The sequence below is a fragment of the Protopterus annectens genome, chromosome 1.part2 (genome assembly GCF_019279795.1).
Source record: "Protopterus annectens isolate FY-2018-M chromosome 1.part2, PAN1.0, whole genome shotgun sequence".
Taxonomy (NCBI): domain Eukaryota; kingdom Metazoa; phylum Chordata; order Ceratodontiformes; family Protopteridae; genus Protopterus; species Protopterus annectens.
The window spans coordinates 249,716,538-249,730,854 of NC_056727.1; the positions used below are offsets into that span (position 1 = coordinate 249,716,538).

General features: G+C 42.6%; 1 protein-coding gene across 2 annotated transcripts in view; it reads right to left on the reverse strand.

Annotated features, from left to right (window-relative positions):
* ETAA1 (ETAA1 activator of ATR kinase) overlaps window positions 1-13,466 on the reverse strand; it is a 347,803-nt gene extending 334,337 nt beyond the window's left edge. The window contains exon 1 of one of the 2 annotated variants that reach the window (XM_044055875.1): window positions 13,163-13,466. In XM_044055875.1, coding sequence (XP_043911810.1) covers window positions 13,163-13,340 — 178 coding nt within the window. In that variant the 5' untranslated portion in view covers window positions 13,341-13,466. The remainder of the gene's footprint in view (window positions 1-13,162) is intronic. The other variant, XM_044055886.1, reaches the window with a different exon arrangement.
* Between the last annotated feature and the right edge of the window lie 851 nt (window positions 13,467-14,317).

Here is a 14,317-nt window from a genome sequence, read left to right on the forward strand (position 1 = left end):
GCACCCTTGCAGCAGAAGAGTGCTGTTAGGACTCATCTGATTGAAGGTTGCTACAACAGGTTCAATTTTGAGCTTTTTTATCGGTTAAATTGTTTAATTCACTTTACTCACTGTTGCTACATAAGCCCTGCATTTGCACTTGTTTTAACACAGCTCTACAGAGTTAGGAGACAGCCACTGCTCTGCTATATTCATCTGTTTACATGTAGCGTACTACTGCTCAGTGGGGGTAACCGCTGGCCATTATAGATGCAAAAACTTCAGTAGATACATTTCTTAGTGTCTGCCCGAGAAGCCCTTAAGTTGCGCTTAGCTGCTCAGAGAGCACCTCAGATGCACCTTTGCCCCTTAAACAGTCCCAAAACCACCAAATATACTATAGTCTCATACCATTTACAGAACCACTACTAGTAAAGACCCTTTATAAAGACCCTATTAGTATATACCCCATTATACCACACCCCACAATTTTCTGTCCCCACCGTAAAACAGGATTTAAGCTAGCATTATGAATGGTCAGTTTCCCTCCATTTCTCCTACCAGCCTGATTGACATGGGTATCCTGAGGCAGTGTAGCAACTACCTCATGTACACTGACAACCCTCTACTCCTAAGTCACCCAAGTGCAATTTATGAGAAACACATATATACTAAGAATCTGGAATCCTTGCGCTCTCACTCACAAAACAGTAACACTAATTAGGTTGCCAGCTCACATTCTACACCTCCTATGCAAACCATGGATCAACACACAAACCATCATATGCAGAGGTACTCACCAGAAACCTACCTAAACACCAGGGACCTTCCAAACACAAGCATACTACACCTAATACAGCCCCTACTGCACTCAATACACATAAAAACACAAGCAACACCATATTAAGACCCTAAAACAAAGCACATCTAAACCAAATTTTTTAGTCATAGGTGACTCCATTGTGAGACACACAGATGTCCCACTCACCAGGCTGGACAAGGAGAAGGTCACGGTCAGCTGTCTATCGGGGGCCAGGATCTCTCTGATCACACATGCACTCAAGTCTCAAAACAACAAGTACCGTTATGACTCTGTCATAGCTCATGTTGTTGTGAATGACATACCTCACTGGACTATATGAAAAGAAACATAATTGAACTCCATGATGAATGTGTGCCTCAGGCAGGTACGTCCTAAACCTTGAGCAGCATTCTAGCCTCACCTAGGATGATCACCTAGGATGATACCACAATATAAACAAAAAATGACTGACTTCGACAACTGGCTTAGTTTCTGGTACCATTCTAAGGGGATACAGTTCCTGTCAGCCTGGGTTGACAGGCCACTCTGTTTTGTCAGAAACAGCCTTCACCTATCACCTCTAGGCTTTCAGTTACCTGCCAAGGCATTTGCCTCCCCCATAGTGCCTTTTTTAGGCAAGGTCTAAAGAACCAAACTTCCAATGTGAAAATATCAAAATATCACTCACAAATAAATTACAGGTTATGTTGCTAAACTTTAGGAGTTTAAATCTGAAACTGTACTCTCTGGAAGCACTCCTCTCGCTGGAGGATGTTGACATCTGTGCAGTCACAGAAACTTGGTTCAGGTTCGAAGACAGTACCCTGGCCTTGCAAGGCTACAATACCTTCCACACTTTCAGACCAGAAAATAAACATGCGAGAACCAAAGGAGGAGGAGGAGGAGGAGTATCTATCTTCATCAAAGATAAATACACCTGTAGACTGGTTAGTTAGGAAAACTCCATGGAGTTACTCAAAGTTCAACCAACAGTGGGTAAGATCCCCCCCTTCATTGAACAAAGATACCCATGCTGTTTATTTGGACCTACTTGAGTCGATCAAATTACAGCCAAACACTCTTGTCATTGGAGAATTTACTCCACTGATTAGGAAACTTATACAAGTACCAACATGCTCGCACAAAGGTTCCTAGACTTTTATAACACTAATGCCTTGGAACAAAAATAGTATGAAACCAGACAAGGGACTCAAATATTCTTGACCTGGTCCTCACCAACATCAGTGACTGCTGCACCACCACAACTATCGGACCCTCACTGGTTAAATCTGATCACATATCAGTCTCATATGAAGTAGCCGTAACACCTGAACCCAACTTAAGAGAAATCAGACTAAAAAATTTCACCAAAGCTAAAATTTATTTTATTTTACACTTGTTGACAGAGTTAGTCTGACTGGGCTTTGTGGCCCATTTTCAACAGAGACCCGGATGGCATAAATAATTTCCACGACCCTGTTCCCACAAATGGCACTGACAACTATACTAAGGTAAACACAAATGCATGTACAAACGTATTGGCACAGCTGTACCTGATGGGATCAAAACAAGATCCTCAAGAAAAAAACAAGTCTCCCTAGTGAACAACCAGCATTAATAAGCTAGACAACAACTTCTTCCTCTTGTTGTATAAGAATAAGAACGAGATGTCCCAGCACTGAAAGAACACCCTCCTCTGCTTGAGCAAACAAATAAGACAACTTGTAAAATCCTCTTACGGGCAACTTTGAAAAAAAAAAAAATAGTAGCAACCAGAACCTAGGATAACCATTAGGTGTACTTCAGCTATATCCGTACCCTAAAAGGTATGATCCAGATATGTGATGAACTAGCTGTGGATGGCATCTCACACACTGATCCTGCGAAAATAGCTAACCTATTAGCCAACAGGTTTGGTGAAATTTTCACCCCCCCGTGTCCTCTCCAAACATTCCACAAAACATTACCTCTACATCTCCCCCACCCTGCAACTCCAAAGAGCTAATCATTACTGCTCTCTTCAAGGCCAAAAACACAGCCACTATGGGACTGGATGTCATTCCAGGTTGTGTTTTAAATGGTCTAAAACAGGAGTTAGCAACTCCTTTGGGTACTCTCTTCAACCACAGCCTGAGTACTGGTTTTGTCCTTACTGAATGGAAAACAGCAACTGTCATCCCCCTTCATAAAGGGGGTACAGCAACAGAAACTGGGAACTACAGACCCTCAAGCTTAACTAGCCTTATCTGCAAGACCATGGAACAAATCATCATGGACCTTATAAATAAAGGATACAGGTGATCTCCAAACCCTTGATCCGACAGTTTGGTTTTGTCAAAGGCAGGTCACGCCTGTTAAACTTCAAAAACATCACCAGAGTCATTGGTGAAAGCAAATCTATGCATACAACCTACCTTGACTTAGCCAAGGCCTTTGACACAATCCCACATCCGGGCATCACTGATAAAACTCTCCCAGTTGAATATCAACCCTTATGTCATCAGATGGGTTGCTAACTGGCTCACCGACAGATCACACTCAAAGTTGGGGACTTTACCTTAACCAGCAGATCTGTCACCAGTGGGGTTACACAGGAGTCAGTCCTGGTCCCCCTATTGTTTGGAATATACTTTTCAGAAGTTCAGGACAGAACCAAGGGGCCGTGGCGAAGTTTGCTGATGACTGCAAATTAGGTGCAATCACTGAATCCCCAAACGATGTCAATATACTTCAAGAGGGACTTACACAAACCAATAATTGCTAACAAAGCCATGGATTCAAACTCAATGCAAAAAAATGCATTAGCATCCCCTTCGGTAAAAACAATATCCCTTGCAGATTAATAACTCAGTAGTGACAGACTTGGGAATGCAAGTTGACTGCAGCCTAAACTCTGACCACCATGTGTCTACTGTGGTGAGAAAGGCATTCTATATCGTGCATCTCATTAGCAAAGGCATTGCCTCAAGAGCAAAAGAGGTCATAACACCAAAGCCATAGATGAAGGGAAGGTAGCCCACACAGCCTATCTGGACCTTGCAAAGGCATTTGACACAATACCCCACTCAGGCATCATAGATAAGCTATCCAGCTTAAATATAAACCCCTATGTCACAAGAAGGGTCGCAAACTGGCTCAAAGACAGAACCCACAGAGTGAGAGTTGCTGGAGCCATGTCAGACTCGAAACCGGTCACAAGTGGCATCCCACAGGGTTCTGTCCTGGGACCACTCTTGTTCGGTATATACTTTTCCGATGTACAGGCAAACGTGGGAGGACTGGCTCACCAAGTTCTCAGATGACTGCAAACTGGGCGCCATAATCAACTCTCCAGCTGACACAAACATCCTTCAAAAAGGTCTCACAGAGACAGATAACTGGTGCCAGCGCCATGGTTTAAAGCTAAATGCCAAAAAATGTATAGTCATACCCTTTGGCAAAAACAATGTGCCCACAAATTACCACATAGGCGGAAACCCATTAAGTACAGAGAAAGTTATTAGGGGCATGGGGACCCAAGTTGACAGCAATCTCTCCTTTGAAAACCACACTGCCAAAGTGGTTAGAAAGACCTTCTACATAGCCCACCTCATCACAAAGGGTTTCACATCTAGATCAAGAGAGGTAATCGTGCCCCTTTATTCATCCCTCATCAGGTCCATCATAGAATACAATGCCCCTTTTGGGATGTACCTTACCCGACACCTGTAGCAATTAGAAAGACCCCAAAAGTATCTCACCAAGAGGATCAAGGGTCTCAAACAGATGCCATATGCTGCTCGGTTAAAAAAACTCCAGCTCTACTCAGTTGCATACCGCCTACTTCGAGGCGATCTATGCCTGACATACAAAGCTATGTCAAATCCAGAATTAATGGACATGCTCCACCTTAGTAAATCTAAATCCCTTAGAGCCACACGCTCGAGGGACTTGAACCTCAGCACAGAAATAAATAGAACTTGCTGGAGGGACAAGTTCATAACCCAGAGGCTCCCTTCGTTCTGGAACAGAATTCCAGTTCATGTGAGGCAGAGCACCTCACAATCTCTTCAAGATGAATCTCGATAATGGATGGGGGATCGTAGGTTTGTCCCAGGGATTACTCCCATGTCACTATTAGACAGAGGCACAGTAAACTAAACCTTAAAAAGGGCACAGTATACTCAAATCAAGGGGTGGCGTAAGCCATACAGAATCGGGCTAGGCTTATAATTGCCCCAGGGCAGATAGCCTAGTATGAACCTATGAACCTATGGACCTATGAACCCTGTACTCAACCCTCATCAGGCCAATGATTGATGTACAATGCTCCCTTTGGTATGTACCTTACCAGGCCAGGGACCTCTGAGATTTCTAATCAAGAAAATTCAGGGTCTCCAGCACAGGTCATACAATGACAGACTGAAGTCACTGTCACTATACTCAGTAACATACAGACTACTTAGAGGAGACCTGTGTCTGGCCTACAGAGCAATCTCAGATCCAAACTCAATGGAAATGCTGCACATCCGCAAGTCAAATGGGACAAGGGTCACCTGCTCCAGGGACTTTTATCTGGCCTGCAAAATAAACAGGTCCTGCTTGAGAGACAGATCTGTCTCTCAGAGGTTGCCACTCCTCTGAATAGGCTACCAGTTCACATCAAACAAAGCCCCTCTATGAAACTAACTGTAGCCTGGGGTGACTGGATGAGAAACCATAAATTCCTACCGGAGATTTCACCTATGACCCTCCTAGATACGGAACAGGCATTGCTAACTAAGATCTCGAGTTCAGCCAAGATCCATAACATAACTCAGCCTCTGCAACTATCCAACTGAAAATTACAACATACAGGAATTTAGTGAATTTTATTTTTCCACTATCTTCCCAAAAACTAACATGGGTTACTGGCATATGGGTCCTTTGAACTTTTTGGACTTTCCTTTGTGTAAAGGTATTATTAATGCCTTCCAAAACATTCTGTGGAACCTATGTCATTTTAGGAATAAATTACACAATCTAGAAAGTGGAATATCACATACGTCTGGACATTTCCCTCAACACCCTTTCATTGTTTTCTCTGCAACTAATTACCCGGCCATCTCTCCAACAAACTCTCACCTACACACCAAGGTCCTTTCCACATTAGAACACAATTTTTTGCCTTTTATTTGAAACAAAGATAGGTTTACAGCCATCTTACTTGGTACTGTAGCTCATCAGTTACCTTATTCCAAGGGTTTCAAATCTTCCTTGCTTTCCACTGTGTGCGTGTACCAATTTATTTTTATCTCCTTCAAACCTCTTGGTTAGTTTTCTTTGCACTTCCGCTCTCATCTTCGGCTACACTAGTTTTATATTTCCTTTCTTTATACACTCTTCCCCCTTGCACTTCTTTCAATCTTTAGGTACACCATTCTTGCAAATGACAAAAACATAGACTACCTTACTATTAATCCAAGCTGGTTGCCTCATTTCCCCTTTTCTTCTCTTCCTTACAACACCCACATTACTTTCCACACATCTTGTTCAATGCAACCAGGTGGTACTTTATTGCATGACATCAATTTACTTATCCTTATTCTTTAACAGCTTCTTATCCCCTAATACAAACTAAATTAAATTACTTTCCAACCCCTATGCTAGAATAAAGGTCCAAGATCACAGTTTTCCAAAGGCTTATTCCCTTCAACCTTATCCATTCACTGGCACTCATTCCCCCAACCTAAATCAGGATCCCATACAAAATATTAATCTTCATTGTTGATTCTCCCTCATTCCTTCCAAAAGATGTCCGTAGACATAATCCTATCTTTCGGCCCACCTCTAGTAGCATCCTTGCTCTCTTTTAACGAGGCCTTTTCCTTTAGCATTTGGGGATGTACACATCATGTCACCCAACCCATTACTTAACCTTCCTTACAACATATAGTTTAATACTGTGCACTTACTTAGAAAAAAAAAAAGTTACTCCCCTCTTCTCTTTAACTATCACTGTTGTCTGCTCCTCCTCTTCCACCTACCCCATCTGCAGCTTCACACAGAAAAATCTACCCACGTAAAACCATGTCCAAGCCCCATTATTTGTTGTCCTCCTTTTCATTAATACTGCAATAACTACATCTCTCTCTCTCTCTAGAACCTGTAAAGTCACATACTTTCTTTCCAAGCTGTTTTCTAATGGTGTACAATCTTCCATATATACCATCGGACCATACTTCCCTTCTTTTTCTCTACTGCTAATGCTGTTCTTTACTATCCCTAATCCCTGTGTAAACTACTATGAAGCGTTACCAATAACCACATATAAAAATTAAGTAGCCTCCAACAGCCTTTGATACAGCAGATACGTTGCAACTATACAAGTAAACAGACCTGCCTTTTAATCTCACTTAAGCAGAGAGCAGTAAAGCCAGTTCAGATGTCATTACAGAACAGACAGCTGACACATGCTCTTGAGCAACAGATTAAGCAGTCAAAGAACTGACTTCTTTGTTATGGGCAATGGAAAGAAATAATTTAAATTACTTAATTTTCAGGAAGATTTACCAACTAGTAAAATTCAGATGTATAGTTTCATATTTCTTTTGATATATGGCTTGAAATATGGAGTAAATATTCATACAGCAAAGTGACCAACAACTGTGTCCAAGTTTAAAGGGGAAAAAACAGATAAGATGCAGCAGGTTAGACTCAGCCCAGAAAATAACAAAGGTTAACTGTCACATGTCCCCATCACTCCTACCATATGATCCCTTCAACTTCACCTTTTCTATTAACCCTTAAAAGCTTGCACTGTGTCTATCACATTACAATGCCTCTCTTCTAGTGCATTGCCAGCTTTCAAAATCTCTCCACACAACCCCTGGAATCCCTTCTCCACTCTGGTAACTCTGCACTTATTAGCTTAACTTTCCTTCCACTGCACATCATCAGCTTTTCTACTGCCAGTTCCCTTCAGACAGCACTGCATAGATTTGCTGGGGGGGGGGGGCAGCTATAAATTCTCACTTGTCTTACATCCATACTTCGTTTACATCTTTCTGTAATACCTTCATCAGGACTGGAACTGCAAAAGGTCATGCATATCCTAACCCCAGGGATCACTCCAGTGGCTCTACTCAACAGAGTCACTGGGAACTAAGGTTGGGTGGTACGATGCCAGGGTAATAATATGGGCTAGGCTTGTACAGGCTCCAGGGCCATTAGCCTAGTAATACCTATGATCAGGGCAATACCCCAAAAAATGAATACAAAAAAATAAAACCATCATCTCCCGAGTAACCAGAAGTGATATATACTGAAACTGTTAGAAATTCCTGATACACAATCAGCTGTAGTAATTGGTCATTTTGGACTATTTCTAGCTCTTTTGAAGTTCCCTGGTTAAAATCTGCCTCTGGCATTTTTTTGAAGCCATATTGCTCAGACACAGCTCCACGTGGTCCTGTTGAGTCTTCCTGGCTACAGAGAACTGAAAAAAAGTGACTGCTTTCCTGATTAAGTATCCTGCTGTTTTTTATATTTGTTTCATCTTCTACTGCGTACCTAGAGCAAGCTTTAACTGTTTTCATAGTTATTTACTGCATTTTTTATTATCTGCACTTAAAAGTACATTTTAGTCAAATTAGTCTAATTCAAGTCGAAAAGTGTTTGTTTGCTGTTTAATGTAATTGTTTGGCTGCCCACTAAAGTGTGCTAGCCTGTACTACTGACTTATTGCCTTTTCTGCATTTAGCGCGGAGTTGCCACTAGAGCACCATCGGGCAGCGCCGGTTAAACTATTTCTGGCTCCGTAAAGTCTGCTCTTCATTTTTCCCTTAGAACTGCTCTACTTGTAATCTAAATAGTCTATTCTCTATCTGTAAAGCTCAGCACTTGTTCCTAAAGCATTTTTTAGTCAGGTAAAGCACTTCTATATTATACAAAGTACTTCACTAGCTTAAAACCCCCTTGAGTACCCACTTCCCTATAGGTCCTTTCTGACTCAGTTACACAGCAAACTTTTCATTTCTTCTAGCATGTCAAAGGGTCAGTTGCTAGCGTCCTCTCCTGCTCAGCTGGTGAATCTGGGAATATTGAGGCAATGTTACAATTGCCTCATGTACAAGACAACCCTCTCCTCCTCCCACAAAACACAAATACATGCGAGAGATGCAACTATATAGCCAAACTGGAGGCTGAGCTCTCTCAACTCAGGACTGGCAAAACCAGACAGGAGGAGAAGGTAACCACACACACCATAAACCCAGTCTCACATAGAACTATCACAACTACAAATCAAACACATAAACACACAAAGACATACTCGGAGGCACTGATCAAAAATCTACCAAGACAGCAGAGGCCTCCAAAGCAGACACCCAAACAACTGCCACCTCATGACTTAACACAAGCAACACATAGATCACAAAGTTAGTGTGCAAATCAGTCACAGCCCTTAAGGCCAAACACAATGCCAGACACACTTGTCATAGGTGACTCCATAGTCAGACACACTGACATCCCACTCACCAGACTGAACAAGGAGAGGGTCACAGTAAGCTGCCTGTCGGGCGCTAGAATCCGCCACATAACACAAGCACTCAGGTCACTCCACAGCAAGTACAAGTATGACTCAGTCATTGTCCATGCAGGTGTGAATGACCTGAGACGTACCTCCCTGGACTACATGAAAAGAGACAAAGGAGCTCTCAGATTATGTAGCCCAGGCTGGTATGACCCTGACCAGTATCCTACCTTCACCAAGAATGATGCCACAATACAGAGACAAAATGATCAGTTTTAATAATTGGCTTAATTTCTGGTGTCCTTCTAAGGGGATCCAATGTCTGTCTGCCTGGAATGACATGCTTGACAAGCCACGCTGCTTCGCAAGGGACGGCTTGCACCTGTCACCCCTGGGTTTCCGGATATTGGCAAAGGCTCTTGCCACCCCCATAGTGCCTTTTTTAGACAAGGCTCAAATTCTAAACCCACCGCCCTAGAAAACAATAATGGAAAAAACTAAGGGTAATGCTGCTCAATGCCAGAAGTCTAAATCTCAAGATGCACGCCTCAAGCCCTCCTCAGTATGGAGAACATCGATGTCTGTGCTGTGACTGAAACCTGGTTCAAGGCTCCTGAGAGCACCCGGCACTATCAGGTTTTACCTCATATCATGCGTTCCGCCCCAAAACCCGGACGTACCACAAAAGGAGGGGTGTATCCATATTCATCAAGGATACCCACACCTCCAGGCTGGTGGCAACTCACAAAGCATCAGAGACCATTCAGGTGCAATTAACCATAGGCAAAACTGCTCTACAGTTTGTAGCATGTTACAGGCCACCCTCTCAAACTCAGGAACCCCACACAGCCTTCCTGAAGACACTGGAGAGTATAAATGTCTCTCCAAACACCATCATATTGGGTGACTTCAACTACCCAAACATAGACTGGGAACATTACTCAAGCCCCAATACCCTAGCCCAAAGGTTCCTGGAGTTCATAAACTCAAATGCTATGGAACAACTTGTCACCATTCCCACAAGAGGTGAAAATATACTAGACCTGATCATCACAAACATGGGGACAAAATGCTCCACACCGGAAGTATATCCCTCATTGGTGAGATCAGACCATAAACTAATCTCACTGGAGATCCACATCCCGCCCCCACCCTCAACAAAAAAGACCACAGTGAAGAACTTCTCAAAAAGCCAACTTCACACTTCTTAAGACTGGTGTGGTATCCTTCAAGGCCCCTGAGCCGTTGGAAACCACAACCCACGCTGCTAAATCCCTTACAAATGCTTTCTACAAGCACCTCCAGGATTGCATGGATCAAGCAATCCCAAATAAAATCAAGACCCTTTCCACCAAAGGCAAGCGCCCGATCTGGTGGACCCCAGCTATAAACAAACTTTACAACAAGAGGAGAAAGCTACTACAAGATAGAGCAAAATCCCTAAAAGGGAAGACATCTCTGATCAATACTAGTAAAAAACTACGATCACTCATAAAATCATCCAAGGCCAACTTTGAGAGAAAAATCGCCAAGGACTCAAAAGACAATCATAAGGCCTTCTTTAGCTATGTTAGAAATCTGGGTGGAAACTCCCAGATATGCTCAGAATTAGTCCAAAATGATACAAAAATCACTGAATCCACAGACATTGCAAACATACTGGCAGACAGGTTCAGTGAAAATTTCTCCCCCCCCCCCAAAAGGAGAAATATCTATCCCAGCAGAGTGTAGCCTCCCAATCATCTCAAATGCCCAGGTGAGAGCTGCTCTCTCTAAAGCTAAAAACATAGCATCAATGGGACCGGATGGTGTCCCCGGCTGTGTGCTACACAAACTCAATGAGGAACTAAACCCACACATAAGGCTGCTGTTTAATCTTAGCCTTACCACAGGATACGTACCCAAAGAGTGGCGTACGGCAACTGTGGTCCCACTCCACAAAGGCGGTGCTTCTACGGACCCTGGTAATTACCGCCCCATAAGCTTAACAAGCCTGGTCTGCAAAGCTATGGAGAGGATCATAATGGAACTCATAAATAAAGACATAGGGGACCTACAGACATTTGATCCTACCCAATTTGGCTTTGTCAAGGGCAGATCATGGCTCTTGAACTTGGTTGACTTTTTTGAAACAGTCACCAAGGCCACTGATGAGTGTAAGGCAGTTCACACAGCCTACCTTGACCTTGCAAAAGCTTTCGACACAATACCCCACTTGGGTATCATAGCAAAGCTCACCAGCTTAAATGTAAACCCGTATGTCACAAGATGGGTTGTAAACTGGCTCAAGGACAGAACCCACAGGGTTAGAGTTGCTGGTGCCATGTCAGACTCCAAGCCGGTCACAAGCGGTGTCCCACAGGGCTCAGTCCTGGGCCCCCTCTTGTTCGGCATCTACTTTTCAGAAGTGCAGGCAAACATAGGAGGATTGTGGCTGACAAAGTTTGCAGATGACTGCAAACTGGGCGCCATAGTTGAAAATCCAGACACAGATATCCTTCAGAGAGGTCTCATAGAAACGGATAACTGGTGCCAGAGCCATGGCCTTAAGCTAAACGCCAAAAAATGTATAGTCATACCCTTTGGTAAAAACAAGGTAACCCCAAATTACCACATAGGTGGCAATCCATTAAGCACAGAAGAGGTTATCAGGGACCTGGGGACCCAAGTTGACAGTAACCTTTCTTTTGACACTCACATTGCCAAAGTGGTTAGGAGGACCTTCTACATTGCCCACCTGATTATGAAGGGATTCACATCCAGATCACGGGAGGTCATTGTTCCCCTGTACTCTTCACTTATCAGACCAATGATTGAGTACAATGCCCCATTCGGAATGTATCTTACCCGACACCTGCAGCAATTGGAAAGACCCCAAAAGTTCCTCACCAAAAGGATAAAGGGGCTCAAAAATATGCCATATGCTGCCCGACTGAAGAAACTCCAGCTCTATTCAGTCACATACCGCCTGCTCAGAGGTGACCTGTGCCTGATATACAAGGCCATATCCAACCCGGAATTAATGGACATGCTCCACCTCAAAAAATCCAAATCCACCAGAGCCACAAGAGCAAGAGACTTAAACCTCAATACGGATATAAATAGGACGTGCTGGAGGGACAGATCCATCACCCAGAGACTCCGTATGCTGTGGAACAGAATCCCGGTCCATGTGAGACAGAGCACCTCGCTGGCTCTGTTCAAGAGGAATCTTGACCAGTGGATGGGAGATCGTAGGTTTACCCCGGGGATCATCTCTGTATCATTGCTGGACAGAGGCACGGCAAACTAATGGGTATAGTATTCTTCAACCTAAGGGGTGGTGAAAGCCACACAACTCTGGCTAGGCTTATAAATGCCCTAGGGCAGACAGCCTAGTATGAACCTATGAAAGGGTCCTTCACTCAACATCGGTAATGACCTCGACTCATAAATTAATTAAATATGAGCAGCCTGAGATGCTCCTGATCACTGACCACCGAATCAGAACTCAAGAACTCCATAAACCAGCCATATCAAAATGACCATCCCTGGAAGAGAAACGAAAACAAAGACCTGGAAGAGCATAGCCCTTTCTTAGATCTTTTCATGCAACTCTTCCTGCTACCATCCCAGCAAGCACTGATGAAAAAATCTAATGTTTTTAAGTGCTTCTGCACCCTTTCACTGTCCAACTACACGAAAATAATGGCAAGGCACCCATTCTTTTCAATGTGTATGTAAGTAACTCCTCATATGAGAAAGCAATCTCAACTACTTAACTTACAGTCTTGAATTACATTTACAGTGAATTAACACGGTTAAAAGTTTACACTATACCAAGTTAGATGCGGGGCAAAGTGTGCAGACCTGAAGCTTATCAGACAGCACGAAGTCAACAACCATCTTACCATCTGGCAATACTGAAGAAAAATAATTAGTGGGCGATTCTGCAGCACAGCACCGTAGGCCTCGGTTTAGTTTGTTATGCTTTGACTTGGGTGAAAGTTTACCGCTACATTTTGCAGTATTCTCTTCCGCTGACTTTTGTTTAAGTTTTTCTCTTAAATGCCTGCATCTTCTATTCATGTTCGCCAATTACACCATCACTTCATTTTAGTGCAAAAATATAATCAAAGAGCTTTAGCATATTTCCCAGACAGCAACAGACAACGTCGTTCAAGCGACTATTTTCACTAGCCATCGGAAGCTGCACCCGATTGGCTCTGCACAAAGCGGATGTAGCAAAGTTGGGGGCGGGGAAGTGTAAAAAGTTGACTGTAAATTTTCTTCAGGCTTTAATATACAATACTTTTGTATAGCTTATTAATGAGTGTTGGAGAAGCTTTGCGACAGTTATAGGAGACTGCCGTATTTTGAAGCATGTTATAGTTCTATTTTTTTGAATTTCAAAGTATGATAAAGCTCTTTGATTATATTTTTGCACTAAAATGAAGTGATGGTATAATTGTGTTAGTTTGTCGTTATTAAAGGTGATTTTTTTGTTGTTTTATTGATGTAAACTTGTCTTTTCTTGTTGCATAGTGATACATTCAACTAATTTTCTAAAAAGAACAACGCACAGTATTTAATGGTAATTTAAGGGCTACTACCGGGTTTGTGGAAATTCACATGTGGGTTTTTAGTTTTGTATATTACCAGCATAATTACTACAGCGTTCTGTGTTTTTTTTTTTTCATGGCGTGGTTGGGTATTCAGAGTATTAAGTTATCGATAGATGCATATATGTTTTAAATCCAGCATTTAAAACTCTTCGTGTTAAAGATCATGGTGAAGAATCGCAAAGAAGACTGGTGCTTTTAAGAATATCACATCTTCAGTACTTCCCTCATACAGTTACTGAAAATTAGTGTTGTTAGGCTTGAGTTACAAAGCAACATAGGTACCTTTAAACATTCCTTAGTGTATGAGGAGAATTCCTAAATCTACAAAGGAGCAAATATAGTAGCTGGAAGGTATAAATGCACAGGAGTGTAACTGTTGGCAATTTATTACACGTTTTCAGTCGTGCGTTATGTTGAGCCATTATGCTTTCCTAAATGTTA